Source organism: Sprattus sprattus (assembly GCF_963457725.1).
Source record: "Sprattus sprattus genome assembly, chromosome: 10".
Taxonomy (NCBI): Eukaryota; Metazoa; Chordata; class Actinopteri; order Clupeiformes; family Clupeidae; genus Sprattus; species Sprattus sprattus.
The window spans coordinates 2,623,656-2,645,104 of NC_137908.1; the positions used below are offsets into that span (position 1 = coordinate 2,623,656).

General features: G+C 46.0%; 2 protein-coding genes across 2 annotated transcripts; one reads left to right on the forward strand and one right to left on the reverse strand.

Annotated features, from left to right (window-relative positions):
- Positions 1–429: 429 nt before the first annotated feature.
- LOC308371717 (putative chitinase 10) lies at positions 430–14,610 on the reverse strand (the record flags this gene model as incomplete). The annotated part of the gene is given in 23 exon segments (XM_080846704.1): positions 430–716; positions 820–958; positions 1,126–1,251; positions 1,711–1,896; positions 3,712–3,835; positions 4,194–4,318; positions 4,552–4,717; positions 4,863–4,919; positions 5,362–5,409; positions 5,411–5,558; positions 5,666–5,695; positions 6,134–6,173; positions 10,711–10,991; positions 11,096–11,234; positions 11,384–11,509; positions 11,964–12,149; positions 12,274–12,397; positions 12,800–12,924; positions 13,223–13,388; positions 13,550–13,606; positions 13,955–14,156; positions 14,264–14,293; positions 14,586–14,610. Coding segments are annotated over 23 exon segments (2,937 nt in total).
- A 3,380-nt stretch (positions 14,611–17,990) lies between these two features.
- LOC308371719 (uncharacterized protein) lies at positions 17,991–20,277 on the forward strand (the record flags this gene model as incomplete). Its single annotated transcript, XM_080846706.1, has 3 exons — positions 17,991–18,242; positions 18,747–19,501; positions 20,149–20,277. Exons 1-3 carry the CDS (start codon positions 18,053–18,055, stop codon positions 20,275–20,277), a joined length of 1,074 nt encoding a protein of 357 aa, XP_080702832.1. The 5' UTR covers positions 17,991–18,052.
- Between the last annotated feature and the right edge of the window lie 1,172 nt (positions 20,278–21,449).

A 21,449-nucleotide genomic window follows, 5' to 3' on the forward strand; every position in this document is an offset into this window, starting at 1 on the left:
TGCAGTATATAAATATTTTTGTTCTTCAATTAATGTTTGTACATTGTTGCGATCGTCGTTGTGTTTATTTGAAAGAAATTCAGTCTTACAGGGTAAAATACAGGGGGTTTTGGGCGATTTTGATGCACAAAATTATGTTTCCGTTTGAAATGTTGCAATTCCGTTTCAAATGGTCCATGCCGCGAATTCCGTCCTATTGGCCTTACATTCGGCGGAATTGTGCCTTGCAAAAAACCTTGTAAGCCGATTAAACCGTTTTATGGAATATTCCATAGCCTAATCCTCTTCATGGATTATTGTTAGCGACCCACGAAAGCAGAATAACGGGACTCAACAACAAACATGATCCAAGATTAGTTTAGTTTATTTTTATTTTATTTTCTGATACTCTGCAAACGGATGTGTCATGGAAAGAGCTAGAAGGTTCCTCTATGCCCAGTTGCAGCAGGAGCAGGAGGTGTCGAACACCAGGCCGGAGGCGCAGTGCTGCACGTAGGTCCTGCCACTATCGCACTCGTAGAAGGTGCCCTTGTTGGTGGGATCGGGGAACATGCCGTTGGCCTTGCCGGCACAGAAGCCGCTTCCGCCGCTGCTGCTACCACCACCGCTGCTGCTGCCGCCACCACTGCTGCTACCACCACCACCGGGCTGGGGCTGGGGAGGGGCACGGGCGGTGGGGGTCACGGGGGAAAGAGGCTTGGTGCGAGAGGCGCAGTCTTGGGGAGGGGGGGAGAAAGGAGACAAGGTGAATACCTCATAGTGTTTTAGAACAATTACTTGCAATGGGTCATTTTGAGTACTCAGGCTTGTGGCTCTTACTTGCACTGGTGCCCAGGCCGCTCTTGATGGTGTTGATCAGAGGGTATCTGCCCTGGCCGCAGAAGGTGCCGCTGAAGTCATCCAGGTCCAAGCTCCATACCATGGCTCCGCCGAAATCGCTCTTCTTCAGCCAATCAATCTACATCGGCACAGGTGCAGTTTCAGTGACACTGTACACTCTCTCACAGCCAGATGCAGTTAAAGTCTCACTACACACTCTCTCATAGCCAGATGCTTATTCACTGCCTACATCTAATCATACCATGCAACCATCTCCATAAATATATACTTCCCGCTAGCCCTCACCTTGGCCTGGAAGCTCTTGACGTTGTCGTAGCCGACCCAGGTGAGCTGGCTGGGGCTGTAGGCGTAGGGCACCATCTGGGTGGAGTCCCAGGCCTGAGTGGCTCCTCCCTTCAGGAAGGTGCAGATCTGGAAGGGGGAAACAGCAGCTGCGGTTAGACGGGCAGGTACCAATCACAAGCTCCGATAAGGACTACCTATGCAGCTGTTAGAATGGCAGGAACCAATCACAAGCTCCGATAAGGACTACCTATGCAGCTGTTTGAATGGCAGGAACCAATCACAAGCTCTAATAAGGACTACATATGCAGCTGTTAGAATGGCAGGAACCAATCACAAGCTCCAATAAGGACTGCATATGCAGCTGTATGCACATAGAAACGTTTAACATCGATGCAGGGAACAACACAGGAACTGAGTGATCTCACAGAGCTGAGGCAAAGCATGGGAAAATGAATGAATCCAATGTCCAGGATCAAATCAGCACAGCAACATGGCACCATAAGGGAACTACACTTAGAGCTCTGTTGTGCAAATAAATGTCAAGGTGCTCTTTAGAGTCAAGTCAGCTGAGCTCTAAGCACACACCTCATAGTAGGCCCAGAATCCAGCCTGCCTGGTGAAGGGTCCGGCAGGGCCAGGTCCGTTGGCGGTAGCGCCGACACCGTTGTTGGAGGCACTGGCCAGTCTGAAGGTGTGGCCGTAGGTGGCGAAACCAACCAGCAGCTTCTCAGCGGGGGCGCCCTGGCTCTTCCAGTAGTTCATGGCGTAGTCCTGGTCATGGCACAGGAGAGTGGGGTTAGGGTTAGAGTAAGATACATCACAGATGGGTTAGAGTTAGAGTAAGATACATCAAAGAGGCTTCTGTCTAAAGGTGAGTAAACCAGTAATTCACTAGAACGTATTTATTCACATCACACCTGTATTCTGGATCATTTATCAGCATCTTCTTGCAGACATAGGGCCCTATCTTGCCGATCAGAAACGCAAGTAGGACGGCGCCAAGCGCAAGTAGCTGTGTGGGCGGCTCTATGGCGCAGTTGCTAATTTAACGGCGGAAAAAACACACTTGCGTCCAGCGCAAGTGTCAAAAGGGTTGGTCCAAAGGAGGTTACTCAGCCATAGGTGTGGTTTGGGCGTAATATGCAATAAACCAATCCGAGCGTCATTTCACATTCCCTTTAAGAGCGAGAAGCGCATAGTCCATAGCGGCTTGTTATTTTGATGGCGGAATTACCTGGTGGAAGACCGGAGAAGTTCACAGCCGAGGAGACCGACGTGAGATTTACACCAATTTTTTGGCAAGCCATATATAATTACAAGGAAAATAAAGTATTTACCACTTGAGGAAATCATTGTGATATCCATATCCAAGATATTTTAAAAATAAGCATACATGTAGCCTACACATTGACTCAAATGATTCAGGTTAATTGAAGCTGCGTGACATTTGAATTATTGTATGGCTTCGTAAAAAGCCGGGAGATAGATATGGGGATGCGAGAAACCCTCCAAAAGTAAGCAAAGTCAAGCAAGCATGTCAAGATATTGCCGTAATTGTTTCTGCAACGGGGCACCCGAAAACGTTGCCGAAAACGCTATAATGACGTCCAGAGACGTGGGACATCCAAGCTGTAAGGTAACACACGTTCTCGTGCCTTCACGGGAGGTGGATCTGCCTCGACCCAGGATCTGACGGCAGCAGAGGACATCGCCACGTCTACCCTCACGCCTGAGAGCGTGCAGAGATTTGGGGCCATGGAAATCGGCACCCAAGCCAGTGCACCAGCTGACCAAACCCAAGGTACATAAATAAAGTCCACATACACAGAGATGAGTTTACAAGATTTATAATAATACTGGCATTAAATAAATGCAACAAAGCCATACAATAAATCAAATGTCACGCAGCTTCAATTAACCTGAATAATTTGGGTCAATTGTGTACGCTAGATGTATGCCTAGTTTTTAAATGTCTTGGATACGGATATCACAATGATTTCCTCATGTGGTAAATAGTTTATTTTCCTTGTAATTATATATGGCTTGCCAAACAATTGGTGTAAATCTCTCGTGAAGACGACAGAAGTCAAGTGTAGCCTACAGGTCCTATACTGTGCGGGCAAGCACATGCGCCCTTAAAATAGCGTTCTGAATACGCGTTACAGACTTTAGACATTGCGCCTCACATTAGACCAGCTTTTTTTTGGTCAATGGCGCACGGCGCACGGCGTTGTTTTGAAACTGCAAAATACCACTTGCGCCAGAGAAACGCCTTCTCTGTTCCGCCCCCGCCCATGTCGACGCAAGTTCATTTCGAAGCGCGCCTCTGGAGGGAAAATCGCGCTGTGCGCCGGGTGCAAGATAGGAATGACACATGCGTCGGTGACAATGACAATTGCGCTGGGTGCAAGATAGGGCCCATAGTGAGTGAGTGTCAAACTGGGTACATCTAATTACTATGTGTGTGTGTGTGAGTGTGTGTGTGTGTGAGTCTCACCATGTTGAAGTAGATGCGGTCTACCTTGTCAGCGGGGCTCTTGTACAGGGGGCTGTGTGTGTGTGTGTGTGTGTGTGTGTGAGTCTCACCATGTTGAAGTAGATGAGTGATCCCTCGTCAGCGGCGCCCTTGTACAGGGGGCTGTTCTCACCAGTCTGGTGCTCCCAGGACCCGTGGAAGTCATAGGTCATGACATGGAAGTAATCCAGGATTCTGACAAGAAGACGGAACTCAGGTCATATGGCTCTGGCTCTGGCTCTAGCTACCATTCAGAATGTGTGTGTGTGCATCTGCATGTGTGTGTGTGTTTGTGTGTGTGTGTGCGTCGCTACATGTCAAAGTTGTTTCCAGACCCACTTGAACTAAATGTATCATTAAATAATCTGTTGCTACGCCACAGTCTGAGGCATCATTTACTTACACCCCCCCAGCACCCCCAAGCTATGCCTGCTAAAACACAGGCCTTTACAGGAATACAGAGGATAAATACATGCGTTTTAACTCAATTAGGCCAATTGGGTTTTTGGCTTCTCCCAGCATTCTTTCTATTTGAAAACTGATCCGGACTCACTTGCCGAGCTGGGGAATCTGGTATCCGGTGTCGATGGTGCCCTTGCCGGCAGACACGGCAGCAGTCAGCATCAGACGAGGACGGTTGGTCTTCGTGGCCTCAGCCTCGAAAGCAGCCACGAGTTCCTGTGCACATCAGACAAAACAAGTCAAAAGTCAGTAATGTCAAACTGGGCATCTGGATTTAGAAAATGAATTATAATTAAGTCAAACATTCAAATCATGTCAAAAGATTCAAAGATACACACACACACACAGGCTGACCAGTTCTTACCTGGGCGAGGATGATGTAACACACACACACACACACACACACACACACACACACACACACACACAGGTAGTCCAGTAGTTGTTACCTGGGCGAGGGTGGTGTAACGGGTCTTGTCGATGGCAGGGCTGCCTCTGGAGCCGGGGTACTCCCAGTCGATGTCCAGACCATCAAACTCATACTGCCTCAGGAACTTGATGACGGAGGTGATGAAGGTCTGACGGGTACCAGCAGAAGCCACCATAGCAGAGAACCTGGCCAGGGAGAGAGAGAGGGGGAGAGAGAGAGAGAGAGAGAGAGAGGGGGAGAGAGGGAGAAAGAGATGATGAAACTGCTGGCTAGCAAACAGTACCTGCCACCACAGAGCTGACAGAAATGCACTTAGGGGTCATCACTTACTTAGGGGTCCCCATGTTCCATCCACCGACGGCCAGGAGGGTCTTCAGCTCGCTGTTCCTGAGGGAGACACCAAGAGTACTCTGTTGAAGCCAAGGGCTGATAGCAGTGGATCAAGAGTACTGTGTTGAAGCCAAGGGCTGATAGCACTGGATCAAGGGTACTGTGTTGAAGCCAAGGGCTGATAGCACTGGATCAAGGGTACTGTGTTGAAGCCAAGGGCTGATCAGGACAGAACAACTGACCAGACTGCAACCTGACCCGGGGGCAGATACAGTCCTACTTTGGGGCAGTTATCGTCTAAAGGCAGCAGTGGTCTGGGTTTGTGTGACTTGGGGCAATCAGAGCACTATGATTTAAATCTGCAAATGCATGTGTCCATCTAGAGTGTGTTGTTGCTCCCTGCAACAGAAACTCACTGGTTCTTGAGGGTTGTGTGTGTGTGTGTGTGTGTGTGTGTGTGTGTGTGTGTGTGTTGTTGCTTTCTGCCACAGACACTCACTGGTTCTTGAGGGCCTGGAACTCAGCATAGAGTTTCTCGTCATCCCAAGCTCTTGATCATGTTGTTGTCCATGGTGGCGAAGGCGTAGATCAGGTGGTCACAAAGGCATGGGTCCACGTTGGTGGGAAAGTACTTCCCTGCTCCAGGTCTGTACTGTCCCCAGTTGGTGAAGTAACAAGACAGGAGATAGGAGGATCCTGGGTATGGACAGAGAAGAAGAGAAACGTCACTCCCAGGCCGGATACACTGACAGGCTAAGACACGCTAAAATGGAGGCTTTGACGTGTGTCAGGAAACAGCTTACCTAGCTGCGCGTGCAGCAGGAATGCCAGTCCTGTTACAAAGGGGAATGAAGATATTTATTATAATTATATTAAAGTATTATAGCAGCATTATACACGTATGACATTTACTTGCTATCTTTGGACTAAATCCGAAGTACGCTATCCGGTTATTGGTTTCTGACTAGCATTACATTTACTTCTATTATTAGAGCAAGCAGTTGAGCCTGGACACATAGGCAACAAATAGGTAGACAGGCTGTTAAAAAGAATCCCTCCTTAAATAAGTGCTAATGTATAAATGCAGAAATCCATTCTAAAAAAGTTGTCATTAAGTCAGTTTAAGAGTTCCTGGCCCCATATCTTAAAAGTCAATACAATACAGAACAGTTTGAAAGTTACTAATCCAAAATGAATGCATATGGAAAGTCTAAGTGTAAAAATGTTCCTCAGTGTAGCGAGAGGTCTCAGTAGCACTAGGACTCACTTACCAACGCAAAGGAGAAACTTGCCCATGGTGTCTCTGTACAACTACCAGTGAGCTCTCAGGCCCTTATATACTCTCAGAGCACCCTAACTTATCGCCCAATCTCTCCCAGTTACATTTACTCAGGCGCTAAAACAATAATCTCTTAATGAAAACTCTTACATCAGCAAGATGAAGGTGTTTGTCCAAGGGTATTTTTTGCTGTGTTCTCTCTTTGTGAAGCTGATAATGTGCCCTTGATTTGAAACCTACTGTCAGCAATATTCCCCTTAGTCTGCGCATGTTCGGTTTCTACCTGCCAAGTGCATTCATCACTTGTACAAATGTGTATCACTGATTTTGATTTTTGAGATAAGAGACAAAACTACTTATGAAACCTAAACAACTCAAATGGTCAGCACATTTATTTGGAACTGATTTTCTTATAAACACAGGTCTGACCTAACAAACCATGTTAAGGAACAAGTTTTCTTTATGAAATCACTTTTTATAGTGTGGGCTAGACGCTCTTTACTGTTCCTCCAATGCCATCGGGGGCACCCTTGCCATGGGCTGTTGGGAAGTAATTCCATGTGGTCCTGTTGAGGGTGGGTGGCACTTCGGAAAGGAGAAAGAAGTTCTTCTTGTTCTTGTACTGCTTACTTGGGCCATCTGACCAAAAGTGCACAGTGGTTGCTGATGGATATTTGGTCCGTATATTTTTGAGGACAGGATCCATGTGAGTCCAGAGTGCTGCTCAATGTGGAGGTTCAGCATGGAGTCAGTCAGAATCATTCTTTGGTGCTTTGTCTTCTTTCTAGTGATGGTGTCCGTTTTATCGGTTCTCATGCGAGAAGAGCTCACAAAGAATTCTTGAACAGTCTGGCTGATGCGCTGAAGATATGTTTTCTTTTTCTCTGGCACCAAACTGACGCACGCTATGAAGAAGCCGATACTTCCTTAGAACCTTGCCAGACAATGCCAATTTTCCGTGACATGATTTGTCATTGGCTCGTCTCTGTGATACAGTAGTTTCATTGTTCATTCTCAGTTCTTGGGACAGAACATTGTGAGCGATGTTAGGATTCCTGATACCATTTTCTGTGTTACTGTTCTTGGAGAGTCTACTCTGTTGTTTCACTCCTTGTTTGTTTGTCACTTGATTTGGAAGACACTTGAGCTTTTGTCCCCATAGGTATCTGCTTTCTTAGCCTGTTTTACTCTTTTCGTAATTTCTCAATTTTTTTCCTTTATAGCTTTTATTTCCCTTGAAAGTTTCTTCCTAGCTCTTCTTCTCATTTGCAAGAGCATGTCTACTGGTAGTTGGCTCCTCCATACTCCATACTCTAAAAGTACTTCATACTCTGGAGTCAGTCAGAATCAGTATTTGATGCTTTATCTTCTTTCGGGTGATGGTGTCAGTTCACAAATAATTCTTGAACAGTTTGGCTGATGCGCTGAAGATATGTTTTCTTTTTCTCTGTTGTCTGTCTTTTACTCATTGACTTGTAACGGACACCAAACTGGCGCACGCTATGAAGAGGCCGATACTTCCTTAGAACCTTGCCAGACAATGCCAATTTTCCGTGACATGATTTGTCATTGGCTCGTCTCCGTGATACAGGAGTGTCATTATTCATTCTCAGTTCTTGGGACGGAACATTGTGGAAGATATGTTAGGATTCTGAAGTCGACTTCCTGATACCATATTCTCTGTTTCTGTTCTTGGAGAGTCTACTGTTGTATTACTCATTTTTTGTTTGTCACTTGATTTGGAAGTAACTTGAGCCTTTTTTTGTCACCATTTCTGCTTTCACGTCTACTAGTTGGCTCCTCCATACTCCATACTCTAGTGGACTATCTGGAGGGGTGTCTACTTCCTGCATTTAATTCTGCACTGCTCTGGACTTTCTTGACCTCTTCTGAGCTTTCCTCCAATACTTCCTGCGATGTCTTTTCCGTTGGTCCTAATTCTCCTATTTTTCTGACTTTTTTGTTTTGTACCCTGTTCTTCCACCTTTGTCTCTCCTTCTCTAGATTGTCCCTTCTGCTGTCTGGATCACTTTCTATTCTCTGTCTTCCTCTTTTTCTTTGATACCCCCTATTCCTATTTCTTTGCTCCTCCACTGAAAGTTTGCGTCTAGCCATGTCTGCCTACAGTACAGATAAAAGCAATAAGTATAAATTAACATTTGTGTTGATCATTTATTTTAGTCAGTTTGGTATTAGTATTATGCCAATTTTAGATCATCAAATAATGAGGTGTAGCTTAAACATCAACACCGTCAGACGCCCATTCTGATGGAGTTGACAAAATTAAACGTTTTTAATGTCTGAACTGTATCCCGTACACTGGAGCCCAGTTGCTAGCTGCCTACATAAACTCACCATAAACACCTACTTTTATTTCACAATTCTTATTTAAAATTATCACTCTTGGATGACAAAGTTGACAAACAAAACCTGAGATGAAAGTTATATCAACTTTGTTTGCTAAAAATAAATACAAAAATTCAACTTATGAGACCATGTGCTGTACTGCTGCATTCATCAAGAGAAGAAGGATGAAAAAGGGGTCCTCAGGGTTATAGCTCAGACCATAATATACCTGAATTTTTTATTTTTTTATTTGGAAACAATTCTGACGGAGTTGACATGAACTGGGGACACTTCTTTGAGCGCCATTTTTTAATGGATAATTTGATGGGTATTTCGCTTTATGCATTCTGTTACATTTTATAAAGCCATGCAATTCATTTCAAAATCATATATATCTATTTCGACCTCTCTGACCGTCACCACAGTCTTACTACAAATTATGCCATCCTGGCACCTGCCTTGAGACTTTTATATGGACATCCCTTTATTCATATCCCTGGGATGGTAAGTCATTGTCCTTATAAATCAATGTTACCAGCAGGTAGGTCCTCTTGTGGAGTGTGCCTCAGCATTGCTAACATTGCTTTGTTTGATTACAGGCATAACGACCTGTGAAACGTCCGTAGAGTGCGGTGGCGCCTAGTCCACACTGGCATATGACCAGGCGTAATTCGTCAAGTGAAATTTCGTCTTGGGAGGGTGGTCAGAAAAATCATGTTTGGCTGTCAAGTAGCAAGTTCAGTTGCAGTGCAGCGTCTGGCTGTCGGCGCTGGCGGCTAGGAAGCTAAAGAGCTAAATAGCTAGTTAGTGGATTATTTGCCCCAAAAATGTTCATGAGCAAAGTAAACAACAATCAATTGTTTATGTTGACAACAACTCATGTTCTACAGAAACACCATATCATTGTGGCTTCTTTGCAGCAATTCGACCATGAAGGCCTGATTCATGCAGTCTCCTCTGAACAGTTAATATGAATATTAGCATGCTAACGTTATATGTAACTTCTTTGCAGCTAGCTAGCTGGCAACTATGTGATCTAATGGCATTTCAGTTAAGGTGTTTGAATGTATCCTCAAGTGCAGTCCTGAGAACCATCAAACACTATGATGATGGCTCTCATGAGGACCACCCCAGGACAGGAAGACCAAGAGTTACCCCTGCTGCTGAGGATACGTTCCTTAGAGTTGCCAGCCTCGAAAACCGCAAATTAACTCCTCCGATTAGAGGCCACATAAATGCTTTGCAGAGTTCAAGTAGCAGACAGATTTCAACATCAACTGTTCAGAGAAAGACTGCATGAATCAGGCCTTCATGTTCGAATTGCTGCAAAGAAGCCACGACTGAAGAAGAACAACAAGAAGAAGAGACTTGCTTGAGCTAAGAAACAAGGAATGGACATGAAACCAGTAGAAATCTGTACTTTGGTCTGATGAGTCCAAATTTGAGATTTTTGGTTCCACCCGTTGTGTCTTTGTAAGACCCAGAAAAGGTGAGCGAATGGTTTCTACATGTAGCCTATGTTTCCCACCATGAAGCATGGAGGAGGAGTGTGATTGGCCGGGGGTGCTTTGCTGGTGACACTGTTGGTGATTTATTCAAAATTCAAGGCATACTTTATCAGCATGGCTACCACAGCATTCTGCAGCCACATGCCATCCCATCTGGTTTGAGTTTAGTGGGAACAGCATTTGTATATCAACAGGACAATGACCCCAAACACACCTCCAGGCTATGTAAGGGCTATTGGAACTTGAAGGAGATTGATGGAGTACTGCATCAGATCACCTGACCTAAACCCAATTGAGAGGGTCTGGGATGAGTTGGACCGCAAAGTGAAGGCAAAGCAGCCAACAAGTGCTGAGTACCTCTGGGAACTCCTTTAAGACTGTTGGAAAACCATTTCAGGTGACTATTTCATGAAAAGCCGCTACTTTGAAGAATCTAAAATCTAAAACATATTCTGGTTGTTGAGCATTTTTTTGTCAACCACATTATTCCATATGTGTTAATTCATAGTTTTGATGTCTTCAATATTAATCTGCAATGTAGAAAAAATTAAAATAAAGAAAAACCCTTGAATGAGAAGGTGTGTCTAAACTTTTCTGAATAACTGGACTCAACAACAAACATGTTCCAAGATTAGTTTGGTTTATTTTTTTATTTTATTTTCTGATACTCTGCAAACGGATGTGTCATGGAAAGAGCTAGAAGGTTCCTCTATGCCCAGTTGCAGCAGGAGCAGGAGGTGTCGAACACCAGGCCAGAGGCGCAGTGCTGCACGTAAGTCCTGCCGCCGGCACACTCGTAGAAGGTGCCCTTGTTGGTGGGGTCGGGGAACATGCCGTTGGCCTTGCCGGCACAGAAGCCGCTGCCACCGCTGCTGCTACCACCACCGCTGCTGCTGCCGCCACCGCTGCTACTGCCACCACCACCGGGCTGGGGCTGGGGAGGGGCACGGGCGGTGGGGGTCACGGGGGAAAGAGGCTTGGTGCGGGAGGCGCAGTCTTGGGGAGGGGGGGGAGAAAGGAGACCAGGTGAATACCTCATAGTGTTTTAGAACAATTACTTGCAATGGGTCATTTTGAGTACTCAGGCTAGTGGCTCTTACTTGCACTGGTGCCCAGGCCGCTCTTGATGGTGTTGATCAGAGGGTATCTGCCCTGGCCGCAGAAGGTGCCGCTGAAGTCATCCAGGTCCAAGCTCCACACCATGGCTCCGCCGAAATCGCTCTTCTTCAGCCAATCAATCTACAACAGCCCAGGTGCAGTTTCAGTGACACTGTACACTCTCTCACAGCCAGATGCTTATTCACTGCCTATTTCTTATCATGACTTGCAAAAATCTCCATAAATATGGAGAAACCCATGTTTTTATCTTACTTCCCGCTAGCCCTCACCTTGGCCTGGAAGCTCTTGACGTTGTCGTAGCCGACCCAGGTGAGCTGGCTGGGGCTGTAGGCGTAGGGCACCATCTGGGTGGAGTCCCAGGCCTGAGTGGCTCCTCCCTTCAGGAAGGTGCAGATCTGGAAGGGGGAAACAGCAGCAGTGGTTAGAATGACAGGAACCAATCACAAGCTCCGATAAGGACTACAGCTGTTAGAATGGCAGGAACCAATCACAAGCTCCGATAAGGACTACATATGCAGCTGTTAGAATGGCAGGAACCAATCACAAGCCTCCAATAAGGACTACATATGCAGCTGTTAGAATGGCAGGAACCAATCACAAGCTCCGATAAGGACTACATATGCAGCTGTATGCACATAGAAACGTTTAACATCGATGCAGGGAACAACACAGGAACTGAGTGATCTCACAGAGCTGAGGCAAAGCATGGGAAAATGAATTAATCTAATGTCCAGAATCAAATCAGCACAGCAACATGGCACCATAAGGGAACCTCACTTACAGCTCCGTTGTGCAAATAAATGTCAAGGTGCTCTTTAGAGTCAAGTCAGCTGAGCTCAAAGCACACACCTCATAGTAGGCCCAGAATCCAGCCTGCCTGGTGAAGGGTCCGGCAGGGCCGGGTCCGTTGGCGGTAGCGCCGACACCGTTGTTGGAGGCACTGGCCAGTCTGAAGGTGTGGCCGTAGGTGGCGAAACCAACCAGCAGCTTCTCAGCGGGGGCGCCCTGGCTCTTCCAGTAGTTCATGGCATAGTCCTGATCATGGCACAGGAGAGTAGGGTTAGGTCAGCCCTTGTACACTGTGTGTGTGTGTGTGTGTGTGTGTGTGTGTGTGTGCTGTGTGTGTGTGTGTGTGTGTGTGTGTGAGTGTGAGTCTCACCATGTTGAAGTAGATGAGTGATCCCTCGTCAGCGGCGCCCTTGTACAGGGGGCTGTTCTCACCAGTCTGGTGCTCCCAGGACCCATGGAAGTCATAGGTCATGACATGGAAGTAATCCAGGATTCTGACAAGAAGACGGAACTCAGGTCATATGGCTCTGGCTCTAGCTACCATTCAGAATGTGTGTGTTTGTGTTTGAGTGCGTGTGTACATCTGCATGTGTTTGCGTGGGCATCTATGTGTGTGTGTGTGTGGTTATTCGGGCCTGTGGATACATATATTGTACAAGGGGCTGTGTTTGTGTTGTGTGTGTGTGTGTGTGTGTGTGTGTGTGTGTGTGTGTGTGTGTGTGTGTGTGTGTGTGTGTGTGTGTGTATGTGTGTGTTGCTACATGTCAGAGTTGTTTCCAGACCCACTTGAACTAAAATCATTATTACATAATCTATTGCTACGCCACAGTCTGAGGCCGATTGGGTTTTTGGCTTCTCCCAGCATTCTGTCTATTTGAAAACTGATCCAGACTCACTTGCCGAGCTGGGGAATCTGGTATCCGGTGTCGATGGTGCCCTTGCCGGCAGACACGGCAGCAGTCAGCATCAGACGAGGACGGTTGGTCTTCGTGGCCTCAGCCTCGAAAGCAGCCACGAGCTCCTGTGCACATCAGACAAAACCAGTCAAAAGTCAGTAATGTCAAACTGGGCAACTGGATTTAGAAAATGAATTATAAGTAAGTCAAACATTCAAATCATGTCAAAAGATTCAAAGATACACACACACACACAGGCTGACCAGTTCTTACCTGGGCGAGGATGATGTAACACACACACACACACGCACACACACACACACAGGTTGACCAGTAGTTGTTACCTGGGCGAGGGTGGTGTAACACACACGCACACACACACACACACACACACACAAAGAGAGGTTGACCAGTAGTTGTTACCTGGGCGAGGGTGGTGTAACGGGTCTTGTCGATGGCAGGGCTGCCTCTGGAGCCGGGGTACTCCCAGTCGATGTCCAGACCATCAAACTCATACTGCCTCAGGAACTTGATGACGGAGGTGATGAAGGTCTGACGGGTACCAGCAGAAGCCACCATAGCAGAGAACCTGGCCAGGGAGGGACAGAGAGAGAGAGAGAGAGAGAGAGAGAGAGAGGGGGAGAGAGAGAGAGAGAGAGAGAGGGAGAAAGAGATGATGAAACTGCTGGCTAGCAAAGAGTGCTTGCGACCACAGAGCTGACAGAAATGCACTGAGGGGTCATCACTTACTTAGGGGTCCCCATGTTCCATCCACCGACGGCCAGGAGGGTCTTCAGCTCGCTGTTCCTGAGGGAGACATCAAGAGTAGTGGTTTGTTACAGTGGTTTGGTTAAGGATATTTTGGAGTCTTGGAGTCAAGGAAAGCCTAATGGACTGGTTTGAGGCAGTGTTTGATCACAGCCATGAACATCACCAGAGACTGCTAGTACCTGAACCATTCGGCTCAGTGGTGACCTCTGTTTGTGACCTCTGTTTGTGACTTCTGTTTGTGGCCGATGTTGTGTCATTAAATCAACAAAATCCACCTGTGTCTGCTCACGTTTGTCTTGAGCCTCCTTTACCTACATGTCTAACCTGTGTTGGCTGAGCACATTTTGTTCTTGTGTTTTTAAGCTCTCTGCCACAGAAACTCACTGGTTCTTAAGGGCCTGGAACTCGGCATAGAGTTTCTCGTCATCCCACTCGAAGCTCTTGATCATGTTGTTGTCCATGGTGGCGAAGGCGTAGATCAGGTGGTCACAAAGGCATGGGTCCACATTGGTGGGAAAGTACTTCCCTGCTCCAGGTCTGTACTGTCCCCAGTTGGTGAAGTAACAAGACAGGAGATAGGAGGATCCTGGGTATGGACAGAGAAGAAGAGAAACGTCACTCCCAGGCCCGATACACTGACACGCTAAGATACGCTAAGATAGAGGCTTTGACGAGTGTCAGGAGAGAGCTTACCTAGCTGCGCGTGCAGCAGGAATGCCAGTCCTGTTACAGAGAGGAATGAAGATAGTGATTATAATCATATTATAGCAGCATTATACACGTATGACATTCACTTGATGTCTTTGGACTAAATCCGAAGTACGCCATCCGGTTATTGGTTTCTGACTCGAGTTCGTGGCCCCATATCTTAAAAGTCTACTCAGTTCCAAATACAATACAGAACAGTTTGAATGTTACTAATCCAGAATGAACGCATATGTAAATGAGGAAAGTCTAAAGTGTAAAACATTTCCTCAGTTAGCGAGAGGTCTCAGTAGCACTAGGACTTACTTACCAACGCAAATGAGAAACTTGCCCATGGTGTCTCTGTACAACTACCAGTGAGCTCTCAGGCCTTTATATACTCTCAGAGCACCCTAACTTATCGCCCAACCTCTCCCAGTGACATTTACTCAGGCGCTCAAACAATAATCTCTTAATGAAAGCTCTTACTTCAGCAAGATGAAGGTGTTTGTCCAAGGGTATTTTTGCTGTGCTCTCTCTTTGTGGAACTGATAATGTGCCCTTGATTTGAAATCTACTGTAAGAAACATTCCCTTTACTCCGCACCTGTTCTGCTCTTACCTGCCCAAATGTAAGAAAATGTAACGTTCATTTTTCAATCTGGGACCTGTGCTGTATCATTTAGTTGTATCTTATTATCCATATTTCTATACAGGCATTCATGTCACAAAATCATTACACTATCCACGTCTACAATGAACAAGCAAGCCAACGCACTGTTGTTTTACAGGAGAGGTCTTTGGTATGGCTACTGATGATTCCCTTTGCTATAGATGAGATTTAAAGGTCTATGGTATGGCTACTGATGATTCCCTTTGCTATAGATGAGAATTAAAGGTCTCTGGTGTGGCTACTGATGATTTAAAGGTCTATGGTGTGGCTACTGATGATTTAAAGGTCTATGGTATGGCTACTGAAGATTCCCTTTGCTATAGATGAGATTTAAAGGTCTCTGGTGTGGCTACTGATGATTCCCTTTGCTATAGATGATAATTAAAGGTCTCTGGTGTGGCTACTGATGATTTAAAGGTCTATGGTGTGGCTACTGATGATTTAAAGGTCTATGGTATGGCTACTGAAGATTCCCTTTGCTATAGATGAGATTTAAAGGTCTCTGGTGTGGCTACTGATGATTCCCTTTGCTATAGATGAGAATTAAAGGTCTCTGGTGTGGCTACTGATGATTTAAAGGTCTATGGTGTGGCTACTGATGATTTAAAGGTCTATGGTGTGGCTACTGATGATTTAAAGGTCTCTGGTGTGGCTACTGATGATTCCCTTTGCTATAGATGAGATTTAAAGGTCTATTGTGTGGCTACAGATGATTCCCTTTGCTATAGATGAGATGTCCTCTGCTTGACATGTGATTATGTGTCTGTCATGTGATTATGTCAGCATGTGTCGTCCTGTTGAATCTAAAATCAACACCTTCCTCATTGTTCCAACTGAGTTGTCCCTGTGTCTGACAGATATGATAGGCAAGGGGTATTTCACTTTAGATATGCTGAATCAGGCCATCAGGTACTTGAATTATACATCTACTGACAAAACAGATCGACCTCAGATTATTGGAAAGAGTTTTTCCACCAAAGGGCCCATTGGCAGAAATGCCCATGGGAAATGGTGTCTCATAAGGCTCCTTCCATTTTGTATTGGTCACTGTGTGCCCAAATAAAAAAATTAAAATATGAGCCTCTCTTTCACTCATAAAATATTTAAAACTTCCCCTTCTGTTGGGTCTGGAGGTGACAGAGATGCTCATATCACACTTCTCAAAGTGTGAGTGTGTGTTTGTGTGTGTGTCGTGTTTGTGTGTTTGTGTGTGTGTGTGTGTGTGGGGGGGGGGGGTCTGGAGGTGACAGAGATGCTCATATCGCACTTCTAAAAGTTTCCGTTGATTGTGGTGTTTGAGTTGTAATTGTAAAGTGCAATAGAGCATGTCTTATCACACTTCAAGCGTGATAGGAAAACTCAACTCAACAGAAATGTAAAATAATATTGTTTTGTTTGGCACATGTGCGCCAGTAACAACTTACAGTCAGACTTTACATTAACACAACTTCACCTGCTGCTCCAGACTCTCAGAAGTTTATTAAAAATGAACTTTTATTGATGAAGTTTATTCAAAATGAACTTTTATTGATGACGTTTATTCAAGATTAACTTTTATTGATGGAGTTTATTAAACATGATCTTTCATTGATGAAGTTTATTAAACATGAACTTTTATTGATGCAGCACTTTTCCTAGACCCAAGGTCACTTCAACAACATGTTGCCACACAAAGCTGTGACATTGCTAGCCTCCACACATACTATAGTAATAATGTAACAACATGTCATTTTTTTTTTGTTGAGTTTATGTGTCGGCTGGACCGCTCTTCAAATGTTATAATTGATCTGATGACAGACCCTGGCCGCAGCTCTGTCAAGTGCACATCTAAGATCTGGGAACACTGGCATAAGTGCCTTTTTTAGCCCTTCTTTCCTTGTGTGTTTATATGTATTTATGATTATATGTATGTATGTATATTTATATGTCATTTATTGATTATATGTATTGTACATCTTCCATGTGGGCCTTGAGCCTGTAATAAAAATATATAATATGTCAGTGTGTGAGAATAGCTGGAATAGTACCTGTGGTGTACACCACACAGTGTGAGATGCTGTGTCTGCAGAGCTGCTGGCCTTCCCGGGTCGGAACATTTCTTCATTTGCAAGTGTGTGTTAGTGTGTGTTAGTGACACATGAGGTGATTTGGTCTGTCTGTAAATGGAAAATATTCTGACATCACAGGGCTATTTTGATCGGCAAAAGGCTAGCCATGTTGAGTATTAAAACGGTAAAAACTGTAAACAGTGAAAAATTGTACTTACTCTGAAGAGAGTCGTTGAATAGCATCTAAGAAGGGCACGTAGTCTTGGCTAGTTGGTCAGTGTACTGCTGTGTATTTATCAGTATGGCTACAGGGATAAATAGTGGGTCACATAGGCCTACAGGCATTCCATTTCAACGTAATGTTAATTTTGAACCCTTTGATGCACAAACTATACAAGCATCTTCTGATGCACAATAGGGGTTAAAAAGGACATGCATTCATTCTATGCATGGTTGAGTGTCTCTTTGCTGTATCTTTTAAAATCAATGTAATCTTCATTTAATATTCCACAGTGATGCAAACATTTACAAATTTAACACATTCCTATCAAAATTCATAGTGAATAGGCATGACAAAATCAAGGAGTTGTGGTAATCAATAACACGATTTTGATTAAATGAAAAAAATATACCAAAGAAATACTCGGCCATGCATGAAACACAAGGAAATCAAAACAGATGATTTTTGATACATGTTGTATATTAGAAGCGTAGTGGCACAACTTATTTTTATTAAAAAAGTAATTAAGAGAAAAAGGAAAATAAGTATTTATGACGATTCATTTAAGAATACATGGAATACTGGATAATTAAATGAATTTATTGCAGATATAGAAGTCAAGTGACACTTGGTCCATGTTGAGCATCAAAAGGATATGTTATCAGACAGCAAGCAATTCGCCTTGTTCCAGACTCCGGCCACTAGGTGGCAGTTGCGCACAAATTCATAACACGGTGAAGAGCAAAATAGGAAGTAGACACCGATGTACCGACAGAGGTGCCCTGCCTTTCCTTAGTTTAAATAGCTAAGGTAAATATAGAATTTCGTCTTTTACAGGGGCAAAATCTAACTGCAACAATGACGAAATTGGACATGTTGAACTTGTATCTCAACAAACGTTTGAAGGTGGCTGCAGATGAGATATTTCAGGTTATCAAGGACACGATATTAGAATACCAGAACGAAATCGCCGTTACGAAAGAGGAAAACCGTGACTTAAAACAAAGACTGTCCGATGTCGGTACTATCTCCGCTGGCATACAACGAGGTAACCAATTACATTTGTCTCGATTTGTGTACAAATGGTCCATAAAGCTCATAGTGTTACGCTTGGGATCTTGGGACGTCTGGCTTCTTGTATCAGTTTAGAAAGCGTCAACAAAGGTCAGCTAGCCGCTGGGTAATTTCCTGTATTGCCAGGTTGTTGTCCTCCCCTCTAACAGATACATGTAACCCTGAGTCATACAATGCAATGTTATTATGTTTTAATTCTTGTTCTACTTATATATTGATTGTGACTGTACTCTGTAATACTGGCTGGTGTGGGGTGGGGATGTGGGGGCTAATTTACGTCTGTTTGTGTTTGTCTCTGTGTTAGCGTGTTAAAGTTATGGGTAGTGCTTGCTCCCGACTGTCTTTGTATTGTATGTAAGTATTGGAAGGACCCCCTCGAAAACGAGATCTTACATCTCAAGGGGGCTATCCTTAAAATAAAGAAAGAAAGAATTTGAAACGTAATGACTTCTCTTTTCCTGTTCACCCCTGTCACCAGTGCTTTCTGCAGAGAGACTTGAGCATCCGTCTGCGTGTGAATACGAGGACGGTACCGGACCCGTCCCGGACCCACCCGAATCCCCGGATGTAATAGAAGTGAAATATGAAGAAAGCCTTCCCATCGCCATCGCGGTCACACCTGGAGCAGAAGAGCCTCAGGACATACCGCTCACGCCACCCCCCCTCTTTAATACTGACAATGAACAGCGGCCACCCAACACCTTCCCAAGTTACTCGCCACATATGTCAGAAGCTAGTGAGCTGGATTCCATCTCAGCTGGCCCGTCACACCCAATCAAAACAGAGTCCTGTTCCGAGGAATGCAGTATAGTCGAATTTAACACAGAGCTTCCCCACTCCAGCTCCATGCGTCCTGATTGCGCTGTGGAGGACCGTGGCGTGGGGTACCTGCCAGCGAGCTGTGTCCAGGGTCCGAGCACTCTGTGTGGGAGAGATCTTGACGAGCTTCCGCCCCAGACCTCGTCCATGGAGCCCCACCACCACCACCACGCCCGCAACGCCCAAACGCCGTTTTACTGCTCGCTGTGTGGTAGGTGCTTCGGCAACGCGCGGGACATGACCATCCACCGGCAGCTGGCCCACGGCAAGGAGAAGCCGTACCGCTGCGGCGTGTGTGGCAAGAGCTTCCGGTACTCGGGCAAGTTCAAGGAGCACCAGCGGATCCACACGGGCGAGCGTCCGTACCGATGCCACGTCTGCTTCAAGGGCTTCAACCAGACGGCACACCTGAAGGTATGATAAGTGAAAAAAAAGTCCTCTCTATGGCAGAGGTGGTGTAGACACACACACACTCTGAAAGGTATGATAGAGATTATTTCCAAACACTGTTTAATGTGGCAGCCGTGGCGGAGGGTGGCCGGTTCGATCCCCAACCAGTAGGAAAAATGTGGGCGGGGGAAGTGGTGGAGCACTGCTCTCCCATGCCCACATCCACGGCTGAAGTGCCCTTGAGTAAGGCACCTAACCCCGATCACTGCTCCCCGGGCGCCGCCAAAGGCAGCTCACTGCTCCGGGTTAGTGTGCTTCACTGTGTGCTTCACTGTGTGTATCACTACCCTGGATGGGTAAAATGCAGAGATAGCATTAAGAGTGTGTGTGTGTGTCACTATCTCTGCTGTAAACCAGTCACTATTCACTAGGGCTCCATTTCCATTAATGACTTAAGAATATATTAATCAAGTGCTTTGTATTATAGATGACCTTGTATGAATCATGTGCTTATGAAAGCAGGAGGATGGCTTTTCTCTCTGTGTGTGTTACTACAATATTAGGTGCCACTTAGTCTGCATATGAACAAGAGCATGTTTAGACCAGGGGTGATAAGAATGGAACTGTGCTTCTTCCGTCCTAAACTAACTAGGGTGAATTTTCACCTGAAGGTACACCTGCGCATCCACACCGGGGAGAAGCCCTACAGCTGCCCGGTGTGTGGCAAACGCTTCAGCCAGTCCAGCCAGATCAAGGGCCACCTCCGGACACACAGCCGCCACAACACATCATTCACGTGAGCTCAGCTACACACTATCCTACCTACTGCTAGCCTACTGCTAGAAACGCCCAGGTGACTGCTAGAGACGGACAGGTGACTGCTAGCTTACTGCTAGAGACGGACAGGTGACTGCTAGCTTACTGCTTGAGACGGACAGGTGACTGCTAAAGACGGACAGGTGACTGCTAGAGACGCCCAGGTGACTGCTAGAGACGCCCAGGTGACTGCTAGCCTACTGCCAGAGACAGACAGGTGACTGCTAGCCTACTGCTAGAGACGGACAAGTGACTGCTAAAGACGGACAGGTGACTGCTAAAGACGGACAGGTGACTGCTAGAGACGCCCAGGTGACTGCTAGAGACGGCCAGGTGACTGCTAGCCTACTGCTAGAGACAGACAGGTGACTGCTAGCCTACTGCTAGAGACGGCCAGGTGACTGCTAGCCTACTGCTAGAGACAGACAGGTGACTGCTAGCCTACTGCTAGATACGGACAGGTGACTGCTAGCCTACTGCTAGATACGGACAGGTGACTGCTAGCCTACTGCCAGATACGGACAGGTGACTGCTAGCTTACTGCTAGAGACAGACAGGTGACTGCTAGCTTACTGCTAGAGACTGCTAGCCTACTGCTAGAGACGGCCAGGTGACTGCTAGCCTACTGCTAGAGACGGCCAGATGACTGCTAGAGACCGACAGGTGACTGCTAGAGACAACCTGTGCCCTCTTGGTCTCTCAGGGTCAGGTGGCCATCTCCAGATGCATGGCTCAGTGCTTGAAAATAAAAGTCAGCCTTTGCACAATTTATTGGTGTCAGATAAATCATCAGCTGATGGTGGCCAAAGGATAATCAGTGTGTTATTGCAACAGGCACATTCATAGGGCTGAATGGTGTGTTTGTTACCTTAGGTGAAGAAAGAGGTGAAGATGGAGGTATCGTCTGCAGACGCGACACCGGCAGCTGTGAGGTCAGGTCCCCAGCAAGAGCTCTTCCCCGCTCCATCCCCTGTGAGGTTGGGTCCCCAGCAAGAGCTCCTCCTTACTCCACCCACTGTGAGGTCTGGCCCCCAGCGAGAGCTCCTCCTTACTCCACCCACTGTGAGGTCTGGTCCCCAGCGAGAGCTCCTCCTTACTCCATCCCCTGTGAGGTCTGGTCCCCAGCGAGAGCTCCTCTCCGCTCCACCCTCGGGCC